This window comes from Symphodus melops, assembly GCF_947650265.1.
Source record: "Symphodus melops genome assembly, chromosome: 1".
Lineage (NCBI taxonomy): Eukaryota > Metazoa > Chordata > Actinopteri > Labriformes > Labridae > Symphodus > Symphodus melops.
Genome location: NC_136691.1, coordinates 20,292,124 through 20,318,009, shown reverse-complemented (window position 1 = coordinate 20,318,009; position 25,886 = coordinate 20,292,124). Strand labels below are relative to the sequence as shown.

General features: G+C 41.3%; 1 protein-coding gene and 2 long non-coding RNA genes across 4 annotated transcripts; 1 reads left to right on the top strand and 2 right to left on the bottom strand.

Moving 5' to 3' along the window:
- Nucleotides 1-3,711: 3,711 nt before the first annotated feature.
- LOC306841769 (gamma-aminobutyric acid receptor subunit rho-1-like) lies at nucleotides 3,712-23,341 on the top strand. 2 transcript variants are annotated; one of them, XM_079371732.1, is made up of 10 exons: nucleotides 3,712-3,895; nucleotides 11,125-11,175; nucleotides 12,685-12,791; nucleotides 14,310-14,377; nucleotides 14,463-14,686; nucleotides 19,113-19,195; nucleotides 19,396-19,536; nucleotides 19,618-19,770; nucleotides 21,030-21,226; nucleotides 22,300-23,341. In XM_079371732.1, the coding sequence occupies exons 1-10, from the start codon at nucleotides 3,792-3,794 to the stop codon at nucleotides 22,585-22,587; spliced, it is 1,416 nt and encodes a 471-aa protein (XP_079227858.1). In that variant the 5' UTR covers nucleotides 3,712-3,791; the 3' UTR covers nucleotides 22,588-23,341. The 2 variants fall into 2 exon arrangements, with proteins under 2 accessions (XP_079227858.1, XP_079227857.1); XM_079371731.1 differs by having other exon boundaries at nucleotides 19,396-19,770.
- On the bottom strand, nucleotides 17,428-19,729 carry LOC306841782. Its single transcript, XR_013781585.1, has 3 exons — nucleotides 19,643-19,729; nucleotides 18,476-18,550; nucleotides 17,428-18,248 (listed from the first exon to the last, which is right to left on the bottom strand). It is a non-coding gene; the product is annotated as an uncharacterized lncRNA (long non-coding RNA).
- On the bottom strand, nucleotides 21,246-22,333 carry LOC306841778. Its single transcript, XR_013781584.1, has 3 exons — nucleotides 21,866-22,333; nucleotides 21,521-21,765; nucleotides 21,246-21,332 (listed from the first exon to the last, which is right to left on the bottom strand). It is a non-coding gene; the product is annotated as an uncharacterized lncRNA (long non-coding RNA).
- Nucleotides 23,342-25,886: the final 2,545 nt, after the last annotated feature.

Here is a 25,886-nt window from a genome sequence, read left to right as displayed (position 1 = left end):
AACATGGTCGCCCTCAGCATTAACATTAGACATCACCCGACCCTGGTGGCTGAAATATAAGGACTTGTACCTCCGTCTTTTAGAGCTTACAAAGGAAACTTCATTGACACACGCACACACTCGCACACACACACACACACACACAGATTGAATGTATTTGATGTTTTGTTTTTGTTTGACGGATGTCATGTCACCTGTTGTGACCTGACAGACTCTGAGAGTCCACACAAAGAGAAATGAAGTGCGTGGTCAGATCCACAAATTGCCCTTTTGCTTGCTGTGTTTTGCAGGTGATTGGACAGGTGTAAAGATTGTGGAGACTCTTGCACGTGTCGCTGCTTTGTAAGGCTGAACGATTTATCGTTTTCTGATCGAAATCGCGATTTCAAAAAACGCGATCACGTGATCGCCAAAGCCGCGGTTTTTGGCAGTGCTTCTCCCTACTGACCAAGGAGCTGTTGTCAACTAATTTACACTGTCGATTCTGCCCCTGCGTGTGTGTGACTTCTTTAGCCTGATACACAGCTCGACAGATTGTTAACAGTTTTCCTCCAATAAAGAAGCTGAAGTTTCTTTGTCCAGTCTTTAATAAAGGAAGCAATGTAAAACTAAACAGACACCAAAACATAAGTTATTCATCTCATAATATGCTAAACAACCGAAAAGTCCACTAGCTTGATGCTAACGTCTATGAGAATTTGAATAGGAACGCTAGCGGTTAGCATCGCGAATGTGTCAATTGTTATCTCACATTGTAACCTTGTGAAACATACTCAAAAGAAACAATGGCAGATCTGAACATGAAACGCTCACAGGCAAATGTTTCAGCCGTATGGCTAGAAGAAAATATGGAGACATTGTTGGCTTCTCTTGTTGTATAACTTCTGTGAACTAAGTCACCTACGGCAACCCCAAAGGCACAAAATATATTAACACTTACGACCAGATTTCTGTCCAACTGACACTAAAACCAAGAACATCACACCTTGTGTGTTTCTTCTTAATAAATAAATCTGAAATCAATTCTTAACTTTAGTTTTCATTCTATTAATTTAGAGTTCTGGCATTTAAAGTTTTAACTGGTATGATGTAATTTCCTGTCATGTTTGTAAATGTTACTGTACATTGAGAACATTGCACAAGCTTGATTTGAAGAACATCATGATAAAAATCGAAATCGCAATTTCTGCCAGAAAAATCACAATTCAATCTTTTCCTAAAATCGTTCAGTCTTACTGTACATAGTGTTACTAAAGCCTGGTTCAAACAGCAGGATAATTATGCAGATTTTGGCCCCGATTCTCCCCTTCCGATAATCTTAAGGACGCTCCGATCATCATAAGATAATCTTATAAGATCATCCTGCCGTGTGTGGTGTGTTAAGACCGTTCTCGTCTAGTCCTAAGAATGTCAGGACCGCTCCGATCTCAAATCGGGGATATTCAACATGTCGGATTGTTATGGCCCTGAGTTATTATCATGTGTGGTGTTTTCCCCCCGAGGGGAACCGAGCACGAGCCTGTTGACTGTGACGCGTAGCCAATCAGAAAGCGAGGTGACGTAGTAGCGAAAACACCGGTAGCAAAACAACAACTCACCTCCATATCATCATGTAGCAAGTACAGTTCATGCTCCCGTTGTCTCCACTCCTTTAACTGACGCCTCTTTTAAAAACGTGTTTTTCAGATAAAAACAGCACAAATGATCCCTATTACATCCTCTTCGCCCGTTTGTTGACTCTGGAAACACGTTTGATCTCGAGAGGTTTTGAAAGATTTCCCGTCTGATCGGGGGACGTGCGCGAGTGAAATCGGTTCTTGTGTGATGTGTTGATGTCGCCGTGTGGCCGCACACCACACACTGTACGAACAAAACTGTAAAACCTCCGATTATTTATCGCCGTGTGGTCTCTAAAGTTTGGGAAATCGGCCGACAATTTTAAAATCCTGCCGTGTGAACCAGCCTTAAGAGATCAGTTTAAAAATGGTACATCAAGGAATAATAATACAAAAGGGGAAGTAAGGACAATCAAGTCAGAACAATCAGGAAACAGCAGTAAATCAATCAAGGACAAATACATCTCAGATTAAATATCTTAGCAAGTTTAGCTGGAGCTCATTTCTCTCACCGATGTGTGTTAAAGCTGGACATTTTTAAAAATGTCTTGAGAACCTTAAATGTTTTCCAAATAGTTCTGGGGACTTTTGGAGGAGGAACTATTCACATTTGAGTTCTCTGAGAACTAAACACCATGGGGACTTTTTTTTATTTTTAAAATGCATTCACATCACCACGCTGAATACTCTGAGGCAAGAGTTCAAATGGCTCATCTATATGGGGTATTAGTATTAAAATAGTTCATAGTTCTTGCAGTGCTGAATCAATCTGAGTCTTCTCCTCCCTCCTCCTGTTAGCAGTAGCAGAAGTTGCATGAAAGGCTCGGTCCTTAGCATCAAGCCCTCGAACATGTGTTATTGAAGAGTATTAAAGGGCGCCACTTTTGAAGACCTTAATTTTAAGCTTCTGATATTCGTTGTTAGTGTGATGGAGGTGTGATTATAGCGATACACTTGGCTGGGACTGTGGTGGAGGTCATTCCAGATGTGTTTGTTCACCACCTTATTTGCCTCTATGAAGGTTTATTCTCTGATGGGCCCACTGCCCAACAGAAATGTAGTTTTGTTTATGTAAATTATGTAATGTGAATTTTTTTTTTTTTTCAACACCCCATGCAACACATTTTCATGGTGCCCAGAAATCCTGGAGATGCCCCTGTCTGTTATCATATAATGCAACCAACAGTCAGAAAGTTCAAGCAAAACCAGACTCACAGGTGAACAGGCATCAAAAGAGAAATGATCTTATAAGACTTTGATAAAAGTTTGTTTTAATATTTTTTGATTTCCTTTCTTCTTCTTTTAGGCAGGTTCTTTACATTTGTAAATAAAAGTCTGTGCTGTACTTTTTTGTGTCAGTGTCAAAGAGAGAGTCCAACAAATTCTTCATCATCATCATTGATTCACAATCTCAAGAATAAAAAGATTATTTATTTTATTAAAAGTCTATGGGCCAAAGCAGGCGGCAGAACTCCCTTAAGAGGAAATAACCTGAATGACCTGTTGATGTCACACTCTGTCACCCAGCCACATTTCATACAGTAACAGTCGCATGGATTAAGGCACAGTTACATAACTCCTCTTACATATCGGTAATTGGCAATGCACTTTAAATAATTATACTACTGTGTGTTTCAGATATCGTACACGTCACGTGTATAAAGCAAACCCTAGTCTTTTTATGATGACTTACCACATTGAACCTGAGTAGCAGAGTGCGCCACCATATGATCACTAAGCTTCAAACTGAGAAATACGCGACGTTCTTCCTCCTCCGATAATTCACTATTTGTTATGTTGTGCATTCAAAAGTGTGCATGCAGAGCAGAGCAGAGCCTGCACTCCCATGAGCTGCACATCTGTCAGCCTCTACCTTTGCATGATGAGCTGAAAGTTTCCGCTCTAAAGGGGGGGGGGGAGAAAACGTGCCGCCCGTTCAGGCTGCGGCGAGCAAATCCGAGAGCCATCTGACGCAAAGGATTTGTAGGTTTAGGATAAAATGCTTTGCCCCCTCCTCTGTGAGATTAAAAACCGTGATATCCATGCAGCCTATAGATTCTAGCTATGTGTACAGCACGAAGCGGTGAGTGCGGAATGCGCGTCCTGTGCAGGAACAGGTGCGGGAGTAACCTGCAGCTTTGAGACCATTGGAGAGGTGTGGAGACGCTGGGCACCATGCACACAGACGTGGTGCTGTTCAGCTTGCTGGTTTGGATGGTTGGTGTGTCCGGACATCGGCGACAGAGAGGAACAACCCTGCAGCCGTACAGGCTCGTCAGGTCAGTCCATCACAACACTCATAAAGCGCCGTGCGTAAATACGCGCCAAGCCGAGCAATTTAATCATTTTGAGTTAATTAAACCGACTTTAAAATGTTTTATTTTGAAGAGGTGGATATCCTGTCATGTTTCTAAGAGCTTTTCAACTGAGTCAGCACAATATGTAATTTCTTCGCTTGGTTTTGAAAACTCTGTTTGAAGTTCATTCAACAATCAAAGCTCTGCCTTGAGTACAAACTACATAAATAACTTTAGAGAGCATCAGATGTTCATCCTCTGCAGTCTGAGTTTGCTCCATTTTAAAATGTAATTCTGCTTATTTCCTCTGACTTATCTATAACTTGTTGATGTACTATTGTTGAAAACTTAAGTGAGCCAAATCTGTCTGTTTGTGTAATAAGCACATGCTGCTGATGTTGGCAGGAGTAAAAAGTATTTTCCCTCGTCTGTTATGGCTTCTGTTCTCCCATGATGATGCCACGTTATTATGAATTATGAGAACAGATTGCATCAATTGAATTATTGGTGCAAGTTAGGAACATCTAAAAAAAAATCCAACACAGTATCTCATTTATTTAATTGTTATTAATTTACATGATCTAAGGATTCTTTAACAGGGCGACATCCCAGTAGGCCCTCCATCACAGCCTCAGGCAACCGATATAGATATCATTATAACTCCATAACACAAATGACCCATTAAAAGCTTTTTATTAAAGACACAAGAACAAATTTGGTTTGGTGTGAAAACAAACAATGACTTCAGACTTAAACATTACAATTCAGTGGACTTCTCTCAGACAGGATTCAAAGAAAGTTAAGGAGCACAGGAATCACTGAGAGGGATACTTCATCCATTTGCATTAAGCTTTGCATCATAGACACCTGGTAGTATTTTTGAAAGGTCATGTATCCCGCCCTCATTTTCCCCTGAGACGGAAAAGCTCTTTATTGCTTTTCTGAAAAGGAGCCTCCGGTGAGGCAAACATCCTGATTTTGCATCATCTGGGGCTATTGAAGTTAGAGGGGGTGAAACTACATCACTTGTTTGTCATGTTATCGACTACTGAAGCTACAGATCTATTACAGATTAGTGGGTGGGACTTTATTACCATCTTGCTTGGAAGCTATGCAAACAGGATATGTGGAAAAAGCTAAGAACTGACAATGGTGAAAAACATATGTTTGATATGGATGAAGAGGGTTTTGAAGGTCTTAGACTCCATAGGAGAAAAGTAAAATGGTCGAGGATTAAAATAAACAAGAAAGCCTAAGGGTTTATCCTCTGTCACAGTTCAAGGTGGCAGATTGAAACAAAATAAATGAAAAATATATCAGTTCGTCTTGGTAAGGCGCGCATTTTGTGGCGTTTCCATAGACTAATCCCGGGAAAGATTCCCAAATAACCGATCCGTACCGTCCCACTTTTTAGGACCCTTCCGTTGGGGTGCCAAGAATGTGGAGCCGACCTGAAAAGGTGGAGCTAAACACTGCAGTCCGCTGATTGGTTGAAAGAATCATCACTTCCTGTGTTACGTTGGCAAACAAAACTCCGCCGTGTTTAAACCATTGACTGTAACACAGCTGATTGTTTACGTCTGTATTTCTCCTCGCAGCACACAGTCTTCTCTGAAACAAAGCTGGATTGAGTTCTTGTAATAAAGAGTCACATGACAGTGACAGAGGAGATGAACTGCTGGATGTCTTTCAGCGTTGGTTTTGTTTGTGTCGCGTTTTTCTCCTTTGTTTATAATTTATTAGTTAGCGGATAGCTGTTAGCGGTTAGCTGCTATCATATGACACTATTTACGCAGCGGCTATCATCATCCAGCTTACACGCCGCCTACCCAATGGGGCACGGGTGGCTGTGGAAACACAAACGGGATCGGGCTTAATCAAACCAAACCATACCAAACTGTACCGATCCGTACCGGACTGCTGTGTGGAAACGGGGCTTAAAAGTGCTTGAATCGGATGTTCGTGTCTGTCTCTACAAACTGCAGTATAGCGACAAACAGTAGAGACTGAAGGGGGAACAGGATGCTGCTGGTTAGGACGAGGAGCCCGGGCCGGCTCGAGCTGGGCTGGACTGGTGTTGTCGGTACTCTCCCTGTTTGCCTATGGACACAGACAGAGAGTCCGCTTACTGCCAGGAGTTTCTAAGATGCCAATACCTTCTGAAATCTCAGAATTAGTAAACTGCAAATAGAGCAACGTAGCTTCAGTGGTGTCCTGCATTGCTGTGCATTCTGGGAGTTGTTGTTTTTCACCCACATGAGCCAAAAAGATACTTTCTGGCTTTTCTCAGTCAAGAAGACACCAACTTCAACATTGATTTCGCTTTTCTACGACATTTGACCCAAAGTCAATACAGATTCATGTTTCAACGGGTGAAGCATCCCTTTAAGGCAAATTAATTTCAGTTCAGAAACAGTGCTAACATATTTGTGAACAGTATGTAGGAGTTTAACTTCACATTGTATTAAAAGTGCCGTGGATTAATAAATATAGATAATTATAAGATTGCAGGGGGCTTCATACAACCCCACTTCAAAAGTAGCACACTGTCCCTTTAAATGGACCAGGTGTGTAACAGAAAGTGTGTCTTTAATTTTTGTTTTTTGTTATTTAGGATTTAGGATGCATATTGTCACGATCCATTCAGTGGGAAATAGTTTCCATGGTGATTATAATTAAATAAAAGAATTAAACGAATGTTTAAGTAAAGAGTGCTGTGATGTGGATCAAAACATGTTTATGCATTTTTAATTGTCACATGAGAGATAAACCACCAACTCCCAGTCACAGAGCCAAGACACCAGCATACCCAGTGTTGTGTTTTTGGACTCTGCCTGAACGACAGGACTGTGATCAGAGCTGACAGCAGGGAAAGGTGAAACATGCTCCTGTTTAGAAAAATCACTTACTGAGATTACATAACCGCTAATCTAACGGTGTTCATGTGCTCTCTGAATTATTGCTATTGTTGTGGCTTTAACAGAACTCAGCCAGGCGGAAACCAAGTCCACAAGTTCACGGTGTGTTTTAGTGAAGCACGAACGTTTCACATGCGATGTCGTCTTTCTGCTATGCAAACCTAAAACAGATCTGTGAGGGATTTTAAGTTCTGAAAACTTTCTTCACACACCAACATTCAGTTCAAATCCACAACTCAGTTCTCCTTGATGATTTGAAGAAAAAAGACCCAACATAAAGTTAAATAAAAATGACCAACAGGGTATCTCACGAACAGCCTGCCTCCGTCCTCAGGTCGCAGGAACATTCAATTAATACATAATTCAACTGTGCTGTCAACATAATCTTTACACTCACTGATAAACATTTTGTTGTTAGGACCACGCTATAAGGGCAGAAAAATTCAGATTTTGAGATAAAATTAATAAATCAATAAAATAAAGTGGACAAGAAACAGACTATGTGGAAATTGGAGGTGACTTGGAGGACATTGTCTCTTTTATGACATAGGATAATGCTTTACGGGTTTCCCTTTCATCATTTTCATGCAGACAGTTTGACTTTTGTGATACAATCTCTCAGAATAATAATTTTAACCTGATTTAAATTGATTGACAAAGAAATAGTGTAAATGAATGACTCAAAACTTGTATATTTACGCCTTTAATTTAATAATAACGTTCTTAATAAAAGTTTGATAATTTTTTTCTATCAATGTGGCTCTAATGCTGCGGCTCTCGGTTTTATTTTGGAGGTCTGAGTTCTGATGCTGTGATAATTTATTCTGTTTCTTTCAAGTTCTCCAAGTCTGTGAAAGGCTTCTCTCACCTTTCGATTTACCTGAGCTGTCATGCCTACATGGGAGCTGTGGCTGCAGACACAGCACATTCAAAAAAGTCTGTTTTTACAGCAGAAATTAACCTGTTTACAATCTGTGTAAACTAAACTGGTCTGATTATGTCTCTGTCTGCACAAACACAACGTTTTGATGATTCAACGGTAACTTACCATTTTCTGCTTTTTAACGACTCAGAAGTGGCAGACGAGGCAATAAAGTCCGCAAAGGCAGTGTTGGGCACGTTACAGTAACTAGCGACTAGTTACACCGTGTCCTAACAGCACGCGATGCGAGCGAACATCAACGTCAAAATCAGGGGACGGACGGGGCTCTACAATGCACTGACACTCACTTCTCTCACTCAACAGAGCTTGAGAGCTCATCTTACAAAGAGGAGATAATGATGCATTGATAATATCCACATCCGCGTTTGAAATGTTTTTGCCAACACGGCAGAATAAACTTGTTCTCCTCTCACAGCGAGCCGTTTACTGACGAGTCTCCGTGTTCACTGCTTGGTAATACAAAACAGCCCAGCTTACTGATCGTGGAGCTGTTTGTTTGGAGAGTCTCCTTCCTGCTCTGGTTGGAGGAATAATGTTGGTAATTCTGAGAGAGAAAGCTCACGTCTGAATGATCGCCCACTGTGCCGTCATTAAACGCTTATTCTCAGCTGTTTGACAGTTTAAAGAGACGAGTAACGAGTCTTTTTAACGCCAGTAACAACGTTATGAAATCTGGACTGTAACTGGATACATTACTAGTTACACTGCAAATAATAAAGGGTAACACATTGGTCCCCAAAACACTATAAGGAGAATATTTGCCTTTATGTCAGTGCTGTGTGTAGTTCAACAGAATCATAATATAAACAAAAGAGTAGAGAAGAACATACAGGACAACAGGAAACATGCAGTTCTTTCTTGCACGGAGATCGCACCCTTAATGTGCAGTGGGTGACAGTTAATAAACACCAGCACCCCTCCCACTCGCACATGGTGAATTCTCCTGATCGTATCCTGCTGTGATTGCTCATCAGCTCAGTCAGACTTCAGGCTGAAAAAATACTTGGCCACAGAGTAAGCAGACTTGGTTTCAAAGCTCATCAGCTCTTTGACCTCTTGTTAATGCTCCTTAATCATTTCTCAGTTTCACTCCAAGCTGTTAGTTAAGGGGGAGCACACAAGTATTAAGTATAAGAACACAGTGTATAGTTCGAACGAGGTCAACCACCCCGTCACATCTGTCAGAGGGTGTGATCACTAGAGAGACAGCGGCCCCGTTTCAGTGCTGTTGTTGTTCATGTTTGACATTATGTAAGTGCTTTGCTGTTGGTCAGTTGAGGTGAGATGCAATGCATCGAAGCTCCCATTAGGAGTGTTTATGTGGTTATGAAACAGCCGTACATTAACCCTGATGCCTCTTTATGACCTACAAAACCAGACTGAATGAAAACTATTGACTATTTTTATTGAGTTTCTAAATCAACTATCTGTAACTTTTCCATCTTACGAAAGTCGTTTTAAAGTTCATGAAGTCGTGCAGCAACTTTCAAGAGGCACATTGTGTCCTGCCCACGTCCACAGGTCACCTGCTTCTAGTACAATCTAAGTTTGATCAGAGGGCTGAGGTTCTCTAGTTAGAAGTGTATAAGACCTTATAGTTCACATCACAGCCAGTTCACCTGTTGTACTGTTTGACACAAAGGCTTCGGTTAAAGGAATATTTCACCCTTTAGCATTGAGCTTTGTATTTGGGCAGCAGTAGCTCAGTCTGTAGGGACTTGGATTGGAAACTGGAGGTTTGCCTGTTCAAATCCCAATGCAGACCTAAAATATGGAGGTCTTCTTAAGGGGCGCTTCCAGAGTGGGCTGCAGCAGCACTCAAACATCTCTCCATTAATGCATGTCCACAGGTCCTGCTTGTGCGCGTGTGTGATTCAGGCCTTCGGTGTGAGAAGCATGTCTCCACAATAACAGAGTTAGAAACCTGGTAGCATTTTTTTTTAATGGTCTTGCATCCCGCCCTCATTTTCCGCTGAGATGGGAAAGCTCCTTATTTCCTTTCTGAAAAGAAGCCTGCATCATCGGCATGCTGTTTTAGGTAGACGTGAAACTTCATAGTTCCTCATGTTTTTGACCACTGAAGCTACAGACCTATCACAGATCAGTGGGCGGGACTTCACTCTCAGAATCGAAACAATGGTACGCTCGAAGGCTTCCAATTTACTTTTCTGAAAAACTAGAATGCGGTTGACTCCGATGTGACTTCCCACTCTGAGATCCAAGGTCCTATAATTGGAACGTACCACATATCCAGGACAGCAGGGTATAGAAGCGAGACAGCAGAGACAGTTTTTCTCTGGTGTATTTAGGACGCTTGATGTTAAACTTTCATGAAACAATGTGCAGGATTTGTCTCTCTGTTCCTCCAGTCTCCTGCCATGCAGGTTGTACAGAGGAAGCTGAGTGAAAACGTAAACCCAGCCGTCATTTCCATTCGATTCTGACAGTGCTTATTATGCAATCATACATTTTTATTATGCACCATCTAATCTCACATCGTCCTCTGCAGAGAGAGTTCAGATGAACTTGTTTCCTGAGGCTTATTTAAAGAACACAACTGTCCTGCCTTCCTCTCTCAGTCCTACATGAGGTGATCAGAGCGGCCTCATACCTGCTGGGATCTTTAGTTTCCCTCCTTCGTTCAGGAGGTTTTGAGTCTGTTATGTAACGAATGACAGAAAGCACCATGTCACTTCAAAAATCTCTATTTGGTTGTTTCACATGACATCCTCATGTCATCTCTGGGATCATTACAGATCAGAACAATCCTATTTTATGTTTTGGGGTCTTGATGTCTTAAAGTGTGTTCACCTCTTGATGTTTTTGTCTCTAACAGGCTCAAATTGTTATTCAAAGTGTTTGACAACAATACAGAAAGGATCCCCAGATCTCTATAAAAAGTTGTTCTCAAACCGAGCAGGGCCTGACCAGGTGTTGTCTAGCCCTCCCATGATTGGTCACCCTGAGCTCCACTCCGTCATTAGATACTATGTTTGGCTATTTGCCTGATTGGAGGGGGGACTTCCTATTCTCAGTTTTTTTCAGTGGTGATTGGGGACAAACATTTTTTAGGCGGACTCAATTAAAAAACCTCGTATTCGCTCTGTCAATTATTCAAATGTTCGGAGGACCGCTAAATAAATTTCTGACAAATCATTGAGAAACATAGATCTTATGATGAAAGAAGTGAAGCAACATGATCTCACTGTTCTATGTCACATACATTACTGTAGAGAGAGAAGATTTGCATTTAGAGTTCCTGAACCGGCGTCATGTGGAGACAATGGGCTGTTTCTCAGTTCAGCCATGTTGAGAACAAGTCCATCTAACACGTGTTTTCCTTTGTTCAGGTCAAAAAGAGAAATGCCTCTGATGGAAGGATCCAGCCGCAGGATTGGCAGGTAACGTTATAGTGGGTGTGTTTTGTGTGTAATTAGAGCAATGACAGGGGCTAACCAGCAGAATCTCCAGGAGCAGAATAACGCAGCTTCACTCAGTGGGATTATAGCACGAAAATAGTTCTACCCGTGTTGGCCACTGCCTACACGGGTAGAACTATTTTCATGTTTGTTTGAAAACAAAAAAAAGACTTTAATTATGTGGCCATTTTATTAAGTGATTCCCCTCTGCTGATTTCTTTCTCCGACGTCCAGAAGAAAGCTGTTGAATCACATTTTCAGTAAAAAAAATAATGTAAAATGTACCATTAAGCAACAGCTAATGTCATCATTTAACCACCTTCTTGGTCACGTTATTGTTTAGAAGACTTGAAGGGAATAATTTGATGTTGAGGGCGGTTGTATGAATGCAGGCACAGACGTTAGGCGATGTGGCTCTGAAGACAGATTCGTTTGCTCCTCATGATTTAGCAAATTTATGAAAAATCAAGCTATAAAATCCATGTTGGGGTAAATGTATTTCTGTTTTAATTCTAAAAGTCAGGGACATGGTTTACACATTTGCCACAGAGAGAAACCTGTATCTATCATCCACTTTGCATTTTATATATCAAGCCATGTTCATATGAACTGTGAGCCTGCAGTCAAGGCTTTGCTCTCGCAGTGGCCCAAGACAACTTCCTTGTGGTGCTCATTACTACGTTTAATCTGATTCACTTCCTTTAAAGAACAATATTTGTTGCAGGTCAATTAAATAATTCTAAATCCACAACAACTCCTTCAGTGTTCCTCTGTTTGATCTCCATTGGTTCAAGGCCGTAGCTGTTTATGTTTGTATGCATGTTGAAAATCTGTCATTGAACTATTATTAGACACATATGACTAAAATAGTTCAAACTGTAGATAATTCTTTGTACTACCTTGCATAGAATATGTAATAAACTTATCACGAGTTCAACCAAAATATCGAACATGCGAAAAAATCCCCAGACTGGTTGGGAGCAGCTGATCGGGCCGTGATTGGTGATCGTGGTTCAATGAACAATGCAGGATCAGGATGAAGTTCATGCGACTCAAAACGGGTCTAAATTGGTCTGAAATTGTGCAGGATGCACAGAAAATAAAGCTTTACCTTACGTCCAAACTGAATAAGTGCGATATAGTACTTTTGCTTCTTCAACAACAAAACCAGAAGTGTGTGTTATACAAAAATAATCTGGTCCCTGATAGTGTATAAGTACTACTGTAAATATTAAACAAAGTCCAACCAGGATAAGACGTGCTATGAATTACCAGCCGTGTGGTTAGTGGGACCGCCCCATGTGCGGAGACTGTAGTCCTCTAAGTGGGCAGCCCAGGTTTGAATCCGACCTGTGGCTCCTGTCCCGCATGTCACCCTCCACTCTCGCTCTCTCTCTCTCCCTGAGTTCTGACTTTATCCACTAAGCCTATCTCTAGAATGAAGGCCAAGCCCCCCTTAAATTTGATGGATGTTGTTTTCTTTGTCATCAGCTCCATGCTGAAAAGGAGTCCAGACATCACTAAGGCCTGGGGAACAAAGTCTGAGCAGCTGCTGAGCATAGACGACCAAGACTTCACCATGAGGCCGGGGTTCGGAGGTGAGAAGGTTTATTAATCTGAACGGAGTGCCATTAGACCTCTGCTCCAAGATACTTCAGCTTAAAGTCAACCTCCAGACGAGTCATTAGCCACATCTGTCGGTTTAGACTTCACCCCATCCACCCTCTCCATCCGATCTATACACTCAAGTGGACGTGGGCGGAGGGCGAGTCCAGCTCTGGTCGGTAGAGATGACATAACAGGGTGGGATTAAGTCTGATCCACGCTGCTGTGATTAATTATGACCGAGCTGCAGCAGTCTGTAGCTTTAGGTTTCAATAACTTCCATCTAAATCTGCCACGGAAGCACCGCTCAGAGCCTGAATCTGTGAGATTTTTAAATTCCCCCTCTTTATGTTTGAAAGTCTGTATTCTGCTGACAGCTGTCAGTGTCTGTATCTGCTTGAACCCTGTGAAGGATAGCTGCCCAGCAGAGAGTTAAAAGGAAAAAGATGCTGTTGAAAAATCTACCAGATATAAAGTGAAATGATTTGAAATGAAATGGTTGACTTGTGTTGTTGTTGGGTTTTTTGGAGGCATTATTGTTCAATTAAATATACAAAGTAATGAAGCCATCATCAACATGTTAACTCAAACTTTGGACATGATTTATAGAAAAAGGTTTTTAAATTTTCTGCCCCACTCAAATAAAAAATCACACACAACATACAAGGAGAAAATCATCAGCCCAGATTTTTACATACGATATACACATTTTGAGCCTCACACTTTTTGGACACTAAACACAGAACTGGTAACCTGTGTGTGCTCATTAATAAAAACATCCTGTGACACAGCACACTCAGTCAGCAATCACCTCATGTCAGGATGCACACGCAAAGACAGACTGCGACCAATCAGATCACAGAAATCACCTGGGGCTTTTTCTTTCTTTCTTTCTTTTTTAAAGTTTTTTTATTATTATTATTGAATTAGATCTATAAAAAGGGTGACGCTAAAGTGAACCAAAACAACACTTTTAGTGAACATTTTCATCACACAACAAACAGTTCATGTTTGAAGAGAAGGATGAAGTTCACACCTATTATATCCTTCCCCTTAAGTTTTGAGAACTGAGTTTTGTTAAAGAAAATGTTCCTCCTTGTCTGTAGATTATTTCCCTTCAGTAAATATTTTCCAAACAAGTTGATGGTCTCAAGCTCTAGTTTCAAGTCTTCTTCAACACAGCATGAGGTCCATTAAGTACAGGATGGTCTCATTTAGAGTCAAAGATACCGGACACAAAGATACGTAATCCTGAAGATGATGATGATGATGATGATGATGATGCTGTGTTTATAGAAATTAGAGACAAATCACAAACAGCCTGCCCTTAAGAGCAGATTAAATGGTTTGAATAAAAGATGATGGGCAATAAGAGGAGTCACAACCTTTAAATAAATGCAGATAATCCAGTTAGTTTCTACATCTGCACTCTGACCATCCTTTGCTTTTTAGTTATCTTACACTGTCGTCAACACGCGTTAAATAAAAAGTTCCTGTGTATTTTTTTCCAGGACCTGCTGTCCCAGTCGGAGTGGATGTTCAGGTTGAAAGTTTGGATGCTATTTCAGAGGTGGATATGGTAAGCCCTGTCTGAATTGTTTCGTAAATGAAAGATGTTGTTCGTGTTTATAGGGCTGTAACAGATGTGTATTTCCTTGTTGAAGGACTTCACCATGACGCTGTACCTCAGGCATTACTGGAAAGACTCACGCCTCTCCTTCAGGAGCAACAAGAACCAGAGCATGACCTTTGACAGCCGACTGGTGAAGAAAATCTGGGTCCCCGACATGTTTTTTGTCCACTCCAAGAAGTCCTTCACACATGACACCACCACAGAAAACGTAATGCTGCGGGTTTACCCCGATGGAAAAGTCCTCTACAGCCTCAGGTGAGCCAAACGTTGATTCACTGCCAGAGGACACTTCAGTTAGTTTTCTTTCATTTTGTGCATTATATCAGTAGCAACATGCAACGTTGTAAACAGTGTATACATGATACTAATGAAGGAGCAAAGACAGTCACTCATCATTTCCCGCCAGCCACAACGTCATCCTTTGTTATTGTTTTGATTGAGACTTTAAACCAGCTGTTCCCGACCATAGGGTCACAACACCGCGCGGGTTCACTTGGAATTCAAAAGGAATCATTTAAAAGTGTAATTCATTTATCTAAAAATTATATATGTGTAGTATATTATACATTAAACACAGACTACTGTGGGCCAATGCCAAAACAAGAAACTAGCAGAGTCTGTCTTTCATCCATTGTGCTGAAAAATCCTCCCAGCGTTTCTTCTTTTGTCCACAGTTATAAACACCAAAAGGTCTAAATGTGGTCTAAAACTAATGTTTACTTGCAACACAGTAGAAAATGTATGATTGAAGACAAATGAATCTGAGCAAAAAGTCTCCAGAGTATTGTGAAGTCAAAAAAGGTGGGGAAACAATTATGATAAGGAGATTTTAAGGTTTCCCCTGTTGTGTAACTTTATAAAGCTAAAAGTCACATCATAACATTTATTAGATACCGATCAATAAAACACATCAGCATGTCCCCTCATGCTGTAAACATGCAGAGATGCTGCTTGTCAACAAGTAAGACAGCCAACTGCTGCAACCCCGAGGGCTGACAAACTTAAACCAAAGCAGTGGGCCAATATGTACAAACTTGTCACGGAAGTGGGAGACCTGTTAAAGGAGACCCATCGGACAGCACTCACTCTTGTTGCCCTGCTGAGCGTTGCATGTGTTATTGCTGTAAAAAACAAAGTGTGTCAATAAAAGTCAACAAAGAAAAATGAAGGAGAATGATCCACCTTTAGGAGAGAATCAAAGAAGCTGGAAAGCACAGTAAGCGTTGGGACACTGGCAGACATGATGGGGATGAACACCGGTTGGAGGACCCCCTAGTTGATTTTGCAAAGGGCCCCAACATACTCTAGAATAGCCACTGTGAACACGAGGGGACTGAATATGAAGTTAATATTATTCAGAGACGCATTCACAGAAAGTTAATCAAAAAATATATGAACGAGATTTTGTTCCTTATGAGAAATGACGGTTAAGCCCCCTTCAGGCTGCCGGTTTAAAGCTCCATAATTACATCACTGTCACGTCTCTGCTTCGATATGACTGTACCGAGAATGGGGGGTGAAGGGAACCCACCACAGAGGAGCTTTAGCAACGCAATCAATCCGTCTCCTTGACAACTCCCAGGACACTTAAGGAAAACGGTGTTGTCTGTTTGTAACGTGTAGCACGATTTCTAGGGTCAGATCTGTGATGACAAAGTTTATGAAGTTTATACTTCATGAACGTTTAGTTAGGCTGACTGAAATTTTCAAACCTCCAAATTGGAACATCTTCATTTTACCGAAAAACCCACAACGTCCTGGCACACAGAGCACTTAGCATAGCCCAGGACCCAAACCAATCAGGTCAAAGAGTGTTGTCCCCTCGGCTATTGAAGCACTTCACAGACTCCCACATTGACTTCTGTATTGGCTGCTATAGTTGTTATGTGGTCCTGTTAATGTGTTTGTCGTTGTGTAACGTGTTAACCCATGTTTATATATGTGTATCCATGTAACAACTGTGCAAGCTGTGGCGACAAGTTTCCTGTTGAGAGTCCATAATGGTATTGTATTGTGTTGTATCAGTCCACATATCGGTGTCCTGCAGTAGTCACTCAAGACAAGAAGCTTGTTAAGATGGTTGTCACCAGTGTTTGTCTCACTGAAGTAGGTCGCCACAGTGCTACTTCCCTGTATCTGCCATGTGTGTGTGCGTGTTTTAATGAATGTATGTGGACATTTCTAAAACTGGACACTTTCAGTGTGTGCCAAAAACAACATATTCACTGTCTCTTTGAAAATGCAGACTTCCTTTTTAGTTTCACAGCTAGCCTACAGAGTTGTGAAATTTCGTTAGGGCTTAATGGTTGATTGACACTCAACAGACGGATCAGTATTGAACTTTGACTCACAGTGCATTAGGGATGTTTCTCTACTGGTTAAAACAGCGACGACCATGGCAACAACATTGATTGACCCATATAGAGACGAGAAGAGTTTTGCAAGCATGGCCAGAAAACGGAGCTTGAAATCATGACGGTCCAGGTCAAATGGAGATGTCATCATCTGCCTTCTGAAGTCATGCTTATCTTTTTTTACACTAGCATCTTGATGCTGCAAATACTGAGCTTAGCGAATTTCTTTTTTTCTGAACACTGAACCTTAAGCATTCAACTTGGAAGTCATCAAATCAGCACTAATGTGTTTTATTCTGATGACCCGGTAGAAGATTTTCATCAGCCTGCGGAAAAAGTGCCTGTAGAAACTATGAAATGGTGGATGCAAAATTCTTTCTGGGATATTTTAAATTGGGAGGTGCGTGCAATTTTCAGTGGGGATGCATTTATCAGCATAACACTGGTATTGTGGAAATGTATTTCCCTATTGGATGAACAAGACAGTGAAAAGACATCCATGCTCTGATGGAATAAAACAAGTGCACATAAATTAATTCCATAAATAATAATGATAGTAATATATGTTTTTTAATTGTGGGCGGTCCTGTTGGGTTGTTGACCCTCAAACCCCTAAAATTGGTAGAGGGAACACAGCTTTGAATTATCTGTAACGTTCTTTAGTACAAGACACATGAAGTCCATGTTGTACTTAGTCAGTGGGGCAGGTTATGATGTTAGTGGGTGTTCAGGGATGTAATTACGTTCAGCCGTCCCACCAAGACAAAGTGGCTCCAGCTGCCACAGTACAAGACTTGAATTAAAGGGGATGAAGTTCTGCCAATTACGAGCGCTAATACCCCCGAGCAGGAACTTGTAATTCTGGTGAGCGATAGGAGGCTCGGAGCCAAGAGAGTTGATTCAGTAATCCACGTTACAGAGTCTGGCAGAGATTAACAGCTGGCCATCTGCCTCCTCTTCAGACCCCGGGGGCACAGCGATGCCTTCATGACGGACGGACACGAAGACAACATCCATCAATCTGCATTCAGCAACATTCAAAGAGTGAAATATCTGGATTTTATTTGTGAGGGTGGTGATGGAGCAGCCTATAGATTTTGAATTGAATACACTTTTCACATGTGAAGTTAGTCATCTTTTTGGGACTTTGTTGTAAGTTTGGTCTTTATGTGGACTATGGGTGTGCGCTTCTGGGAGTATATGGTGTTTATGTGATTGCAAATACAGAAGCAGATATGATCATGCATCCTCATTGCATGACCCCGGTTAATCTGGCTGTTGGCGCTCGTTGGAGGTTTTCCAGAACCAGGCAGATTGAGGTTGACAGTTTGTTGAGCATACTGCATACCGCGTGGTCGTCTCTGCTCCTGTGAGCTGGATTATCTGTTTTCATTTATCATCTCTCTGCAGAAGACCTCCACCCACATCATCTCTGCCTTTTAGCAAGGAGGGGTCATGCCCTGCTGGAGGTTGCACATGCATGAGGAAATAATGGATATTGATTTATAATGTCAATCACTAAATCAAAACTACAGACATCTTTGTTTGTAGTTTTTAATTACAGGCCGTGTTTTACATCTACGGGGCTCCAATAAAGATAAAAGGTCAAAGATTTACTCCCATAGATTGCTTCATCCCACAGCAGTAAGATAGACTAATGGCTGCAAAGTTGTTGAAGAGGTTTATTTACCTGAGGAGTGCAGAGTCCTGCACACGATCACTGGCCCCTTTCGAGTGTTAACACAAACCTGTCCTGAACTGAGACCTGAGGCAGGACAAACACAATGATCGGTTCAACTATTACTTATTCAGTGCAGTTAGCTCAGAGTACTTAAAGACGGCAGACTAGACACCTGAGGAACTCAAACTCCATGCAGAAAAGGTTCATGACTCGGGGAACAAAAGGCAGATGAAGCAGCCTCATGTTTATAAACTCTAAACTGCTAATATAGTAAAATAACTAAACCAAGATTACTGAAGTAGGAGGTGCTGCCACAAACCAGGAGCTATGGTGGCTGAGGAGGGACATTTCACAATCACCTCCACTATGTTTTAATAATCGTATGATCGCACTTTTCTTGGCATTTTTACAAATTTGCTGTGGTGGTTTTTGAATTTCTTTTTTTCTTTCATTTTGCTTTACCTGCCATCCATCATATTAATGTTTGCACATGTCCATATACTGTATGTATGTTTGAGTTGTACCTGTCACCTTACAAAAACAACTGGATCTAAACGTTGTGATAATTAAACATTTTGTAGCACTGAGTAAATGTGCAGGCTTTTCTTTTTTTCCTTGATAACCATCTCCCTTCATTGTTTTTCAGGGTGACGGTCACATCCATGTGCAGCATGGACCTGAGTCGCTTTCCTCTCGATACGCAGACGTGTTCTTTGGAGATAGAGAGCTGTAAGTGTACACATGTTCGGCCAACTATTTTCTGATTATTCCTCTATCCCTGTAAAGTGAAGGAAGTGTTGTGCTCATTAAAAAAGCAGTGGAGAATTCCTTCTGTTTTTCATGACTGTGTGTTTGCTGGATTAAGGTAATGACGTTGATAAATATGATGTGTTCTGCAGATACTCAGTTGCATGTCTTTGTCTCTCCAGATGCGTACACAGATGATGACCTGATGCTGTACTGGAAGGACGGGAACAGGTCATTAAACACAGACGAGAGGATTTCTCTCTCCCAGTTTCTCATCCAGGAGTTTCACACCACAACCAAGCTGGCCTTCTACAGCAGCACAGGTACTGACAGGTACCGAATACCCGTCTATTCAGGGAGCTCATCTTACAGGTCATCTAACAGCTTTATGTCTTTGTCTCCAGGCTGGTACAACCGTCTGTACATCACCTTCACTCTGCGGCGTCACATCTTCTTCTTCCTGCTGCAGACCTACTTCCCCGCCACGCTGATGGTCATGTTGTCCTGGGTGTCCTTCTGGATCGACCGCAGGGCCGTCCCTGCCAGGGTGCCGCTAGGTGAGGTTGCTTAACTTTACAATTGTGACGATAAGATGACGGGAAGATACTGCATACACAAGAAAACAAGAACACGAGAGTTTTTGTCAAAATAAACACAATTTAACATAAGTGAAGGAGCAATATGTAACTGTGACCAGGAGGATTTAAAAAGGGCACTGTGGTCTTTATTCAAACACTGAAGCTCCCTCACCCCTCCCTACCTACATCTAATGCTCGTGCAAGTTACCATATTGCAAAAACTGAAGCTTCAGTGTTTAGCCAGTTCTGCATCAGCCAGTTCTAACCTCTCTCCTGCTCGTGGAGATTATTAGAAGCAGGCTTTTTCGGGAACAATCACTTCTATCTGAATCAGTTCTTGCTCACTCCCATCGCAGCAATACCTGTTGGTTTGCTGTTTATCTTTCAAATTGAGGCTCCAGGCACAACACGGCTGGATGGCTGTGCCTTTAGACCGCCTACCTTCTCTAGTCAAAATAAAAACAAAACATTCAGGACCAGAATCTAAAGGGAGGGTGCTCACACTTAGGGAATCTGTATGCCTTAGCACACTACACCCCCTTTGTTTGACTAGAGTGAGTGTCCAATCCATGCTCAAGCACTTCCTTTTGAAAGTTCCTTGGTTTGCCAGCAAATAGGGTTGATAAATATGCGAAGCGTAGAAGCAAACTGGTTCAGATAGAACTGATTTTACCTGACCAAAAAAGCCTTGTCATTTTTTTTATAATTACCTCCACGTGGTAAAACTAAGATAAAAATTGGAGATGCTTCTGTGAAGGACTGTTTCAAGACGAGGCGAGCAGAGGAGTCTAAACACTGAAGCTTCAGCATGAGCATCGACTCTCGGGAGGAAGGGGCGAGGAAGGGGCCAGTGTGTTGAATACAGACTGCAGTACCCTTTTAGCGCTAGGTGTCAGACTGACGTGTTACTCCGTTAACAGGCACAAATTCCAATGTGGATATGATTGTCTTATTATTTTGTTTAATTCAAAATATAATTAAGGCCAAATTCTTAATTAAGGCAAGAAGTCTTCTCAAAAATATTTTGATGTTTATTTTTCTTTCCTCTTCGTGTACATCCATATTAAATTGTTCTGATGACTCACAATAAACTCGTGTGCTGGAACATTAATTGACTTTCCCTCACATCACAGGGACCAGCTGAAGTCACGTCATATCGAACCGTATCTGACGGGTTAGCTCGTGTTGTGTTTTCAGAGATATCAAATAAAGACTGATCTGAACTTGTCATGTTTCAGGCATAACCACGGTGCTCACCATGTCCACCATCATCACGGGAGTGAACGCCTCCATGCCACGGGTGTCCTACATCAAAGCTGTGGACATTTACCTGTGGGTCAGCTTCGTCTTTGTCTTCCTGTCTGTGATAGAGTACGCCGCTGTCAACTACTTGTCCACCCTGCAGGAACGCAAGGAGAGGAAGCAAAGAGAGAGGGTAAGTACGAGTCAGCTGGTTTATTATCTGAGCGGTTACTTAAAAGCACCATGTCAGTTTAAACCAGACTACTGTCATGGTTCTGAGGATGGAGACATTAATAAGGCTGTGTTTCAGTCAGTTATGGTTGTGCTGTTCACTTTACTTTGTAAAACCTCTATAAGACTCTTGTGTGAATTGATCCTGGTCCTGAACTGAGCCGCATGCGAAAAAGAACAAAAACAAAGACGTCCCACGCAGCATGATGTGAAGAGAGATTATTTCAAACAGACAGAACTACAAGCTGCGGAGCACCTCAAGTCCAAAAAAATCATCTTTGAACTCAACGTGGGAAGTCAGAGGCTCCTAATAAACACTTGCATCCTTTAAGGCATAAAGCTTACTGTTACTGAGATTAACGTCACGGTAACTCAGGAGACCATGAAGCCACTCATGTCTGACTTGAATAGATCACCATGGTAACTGAACACTTTGCCCGTTCCTGAGCAGGTTGCCTTTTGGATAACTTTCTTGATTGTTTTGCGGTGCGAGGAAGAGGACTGACCGGGAATAACACAGAGTTATATTTTTATTAACACCCTGAAATATTTTCAGAATTATTCGCAAATGGTAATTTAATTAAATTATCAGAGGTCTTACCGGAGGTCTTTCTGCCTCGTGGTCAGAGGTCACGCGTTAGTCATATTTTCTTTTGTCCTTTTGTAAAGAATGGTCCAATGTATCCTTCACTAAAGGAGATAATGAAGGAAGCAGTGAAGCTCCTTTCCTTATCATGTACAGAAAGACCCTTTCAAACAAAAATGGACTATTTGACCGTACCCCAGGTTGCAGTAATAAACACGTTGGAGGACTTGCAGACATGTATATTGATCTGTCCTGATCCCTTTCAACTCCAAACATGAGGACGGTGTGTTGATGTTTGCAGGCCGTATGCAGAGGTTTCATTGTCTTATTATCTGAGGTTTTTTTCCTCTTAAAACTAGATAGTACTAAAATCTGACTTATACGTTTCTTGGGTGAAAAGACTTGTCGTGTTCTTGGAGCGCCTATAACCAAATGTTGTCTCCCCACAGCTGCCATGTACGTGTGGTTTAGCTCATCCTGACATGATGTCCGCCAGCTACAGCGAGGTGGACGCGAACAATTCAGGAAACTACGGCATGCCGGGGGAGAATGGCGTCAAGCGGGAGAGGATGCTGGTGCAGCTGGCGATGGAGAGCGACCAGATCACCGGGCACGTGGGCACCAGCGCGTACAGCAACGTGTGGATCGACACGCACGTCATAGACAAATACTCCAGAGTCCTTTTTCCTGCATCTTACATCCTCTTCAACGTCATCTACTGGTCCATCTACTGCTAACACAGACCTGCAGCTCAGTGACCTGTGAACACTGCGAGTGTTGAATTCAGCCTCCAGACTCGTCAAAGTGGAAACCAGAGGCAGTGATAACGGAGCGGAGACGTGTGCAATAGACTTCAAGTTGTTCTGGAGGATGCTCAGACTGGAGGTAGTCTTCAGGTAGAGTGCACCTTAAGAAACAAAAACATGTATACCTGTAACACAAACAGCCTCCAATCAGGTCTTTGGCATTATTCCAGTGACGACCAGCTGAGAACAAAAACTCGACTAGCTTTAGTCCACAGTAAACAAGTTACCCTTCGTGGCTTTACCATGGAGCCATTTTTGTACCTTGTGATGAACTTAAAGGATGTCAAATGTTTGCCAGGAAGCAGCTACACCTGGAAACGTTTGGACTTAACAGTTTGTAATCTGCCGCTTGTTTTTTTAGGGATCGGGGCTTGATAAACTGTATCTAAGGGCTTGTAACAGATTATAGGCAGAGCTTGGATTACATGATGTTGGTGTTGTTGCATCTTTAAACTCCCAGGGCTTTTTTTTGAAGGTTATAAGTTTTGTTACTTTAAACCAGGTTTTTATAATGAAACTGATCTGATCTCTATGTGAGCATGTACTGACGGTGCTACGGTGGCCCTGAAGGTCAACTGCACAATATTTCATGGTTGCAAAAACATTTCACCAGACCCCAAAAACATTTTACTGCATAAAAACGTATTTTATAAAACACACACACATTTTATTTATGATACTGCAAAACAAAGTTTAAATATTTTTCACAGAAGTTGTGCTTTTTTTTCATAAGAAGGTGAGTGTTTTTGATGTTTTATGAAATATTTTTACATTTATTTTTAAATGTATATGAGTCTCATTAAATATGTTTGCACTATAGGTGACGTGTTTTTTGCGTTCATGAAATAGCAGTTGACCTTCAAGGCCACCGTACATTGAGCATGTAAGTGTTCTGGTAAAAACGGTCTCACACAGAACGGGGCGTGTTTTGTTTTTTTTCTCTACAAACAGCAGTTCATTACGTGGCTGGACTCAGGAAACACTCTAAGAGTTTATTCCCCTCCTGCATGTGTAGAAATATTTTAATGCATTGAGTGTAGCAGCAACCAGCATAACAAAGCCAGCAGCAGTGACATTTAACAGTTATCCTTACTAGAAAGTTCTTCAGCTCCAAGAGTCACTCACAGTGACGCAGGACGACGGTTTTAAAAAAGACCCTCTTCTATAGCTCATGTTTGGTGGTGCAGAGAATTCTGTTGCCATGATTCCTGGAGCCAGAAAAGGGTGGAGCTGGAGAAAAGTAAAGGGTTAGCAGATGTGACATTAGCAAGGTGCATTCGTTGTTCTCAGGGATTTGAATTGGGATGCTATTTGTCATTTCAAATGGGATAAAAAATGCAAACAAGGCCACTTCTAAAAGTTTCCTTAATCACAACTGAAACCAAAGACATATTAAAGGAAGTTGTGATAGCCCCGCCCTGACTCCACCCCTCATTCTGGTCTCTTTGAATACTAATGGGACCTTAATTTAATACATGATCATCATGCTGTATGTGTGAAGGCTTGAAACTGGAGAGGGAGAACATTAGCAAACATTAGGAACATTAGGAAAATGAATAGATTGACTGAGAAGAAGTCTCACCTGTTTTCCACCAAGTCGGTTCCAGGGCTGTTTCGGAGCCAGTGCCTCATCGAGAACCAGTTCTTTGTGTACCAAACACAAAAAACAGTCCCAGTAGCTCCTACTGCATGCTGATCATAAAGAAAGAAGTGCTCGTGTCAGGTGCTAGTGGCCGGGTTATCATGACTAAAATAAATCACGCAAAACCTTGCTGTGACCACCATGTTTTCTTAAAGGTAATCACCGTCCAAAGCAATCCTGATTAGTACAACAAATTACACACAAGTGCTGCTGGGAAATCAGCGGCGTATTCAGTGACGTAATGATGGGGCTGTTTTGCAGTCTTTGGCCATAAAAAAGCAAACTCGTTAGAAGTTGAACCAACTCTGAAGGCAGCAGACAGAACCTAGTCCCCAAGTTCACTGTCATGTAAACGGGTTTAAGGCTTTGTTGCAATAATGCAGTTTCCCTCTGCTGGACATTAAAGGGATTGCAAAATCGAAGGGTTTTAGACTTTTGGACAATTTAGGATCCTTTTTAAAAAAGTCACGTAGAGACCAGGACTAAAGAAAGCATCAGCTAGAGATTGTTATCACATACATCATGTGATGTGTGCAGAAGGTAATCTGAAAATTTTAAATCAAACGTAAAAACTAAATGTTTTTTTTCTTATTTTGGTTTATTTTTCTCTTTCAGAAAATCTTTGTTGATTATTAACTAACATTGAATTAATGATCATCATGCATTAAAACAGGTGCTGTCTGTAACATTTTATGTATTTGAGTCTCATCTTCAGGGTGTCATCTTCTGATTGGATGAAAATGTTTAATTGCATGCATGAACTTTCACATACTTCTCTTTATGAAGTTGGAGCTTTTTCTACTTTTCCACATGTCCATCTGTTGTCACTCTTCTCATCTTCACCTCCACAAATTAAAACATGTGAGGACTCGGATGTTTCAGTGTGAATATTTCTTGATGTTTGAAAACCAAAAACATGTCATGCTTTGGGAAATCATATTCTGTTACTGAGCTTCAGATAGTTTGGTGTGTTGGTGTTAAATCTGTGTGATCAGAAGATGAAAGAAGGTCTCTGTTTCTCTCTCAATCTGACTGAACGCTCAGGAGTGAATACTGTCCGTGAAAGCGGCTTAAAATCCTTGATAAATGTGCGAGTTAAGGTCAAGATATATTCTTTTAGCTGGTCTGCAGGAGAGGGATATTTTTATTTATTTGACCAATGGGCTCTGCTTGTCCCTAACAAGGTACTCTTACTGTTTTCCTGATCGGTTGAGTGATTTAAGACAGTTTGTCCTTCTCTTCAACTTTTCCACTCACAGGAATATACTGTCGTTATGAAATACTGCCACCCAGAGACTGTTTGTAAAGCTGAATGAAGAGGCCTGTAATTACACTATAATTATATGGAAGTAAATCTGTGCCATCAGATTTTGAATTAGAATTTTTAGCTCTGATTTCTTTTCCCCCGAAATCAGACTTTGAATTTTAAAAGCCATTGAATTTCTAGCTCAGATTTTTTTTCCAATAATAAAAAAAATTAATTGTAAAAAAAGTCGAAAAAATTCAGTGTAAAAACATTCAACGTTTTCAAAAAGCTCAAAGCTCAGAACATCAATGATGACGCTTCAGTGAGTGAACTCTGTTTTGT

What these genes read in the sequence shown, in the direction of transcription:
- LOC306841769 (XM_079371731.1), top strand. Translation starts at nt 3,792, where the DNA reads ATGCACACAGACGTGGTGCTGTTCAGCTTGCTGGTTTGGATGGTTGGT. An exon ending in TTCTTTGGAGATAGAGAGCT is followed by an intron (nt 19,196 to 19,395) that starts GTAAGTGTACAC and finishes TTGTCTCTCCAG; the next exon opens with ATGCGTACACAGATGATGAC. An exon ending in AGAGGAAGCAAAGAGAGAGG is followed by an intron (nt 21,227 to 22,299) that starts GTAAGTACGAGT and finishes GTCTCCCCACAG; the next exon opens with CTGCCATGTACGTGTGGTTT.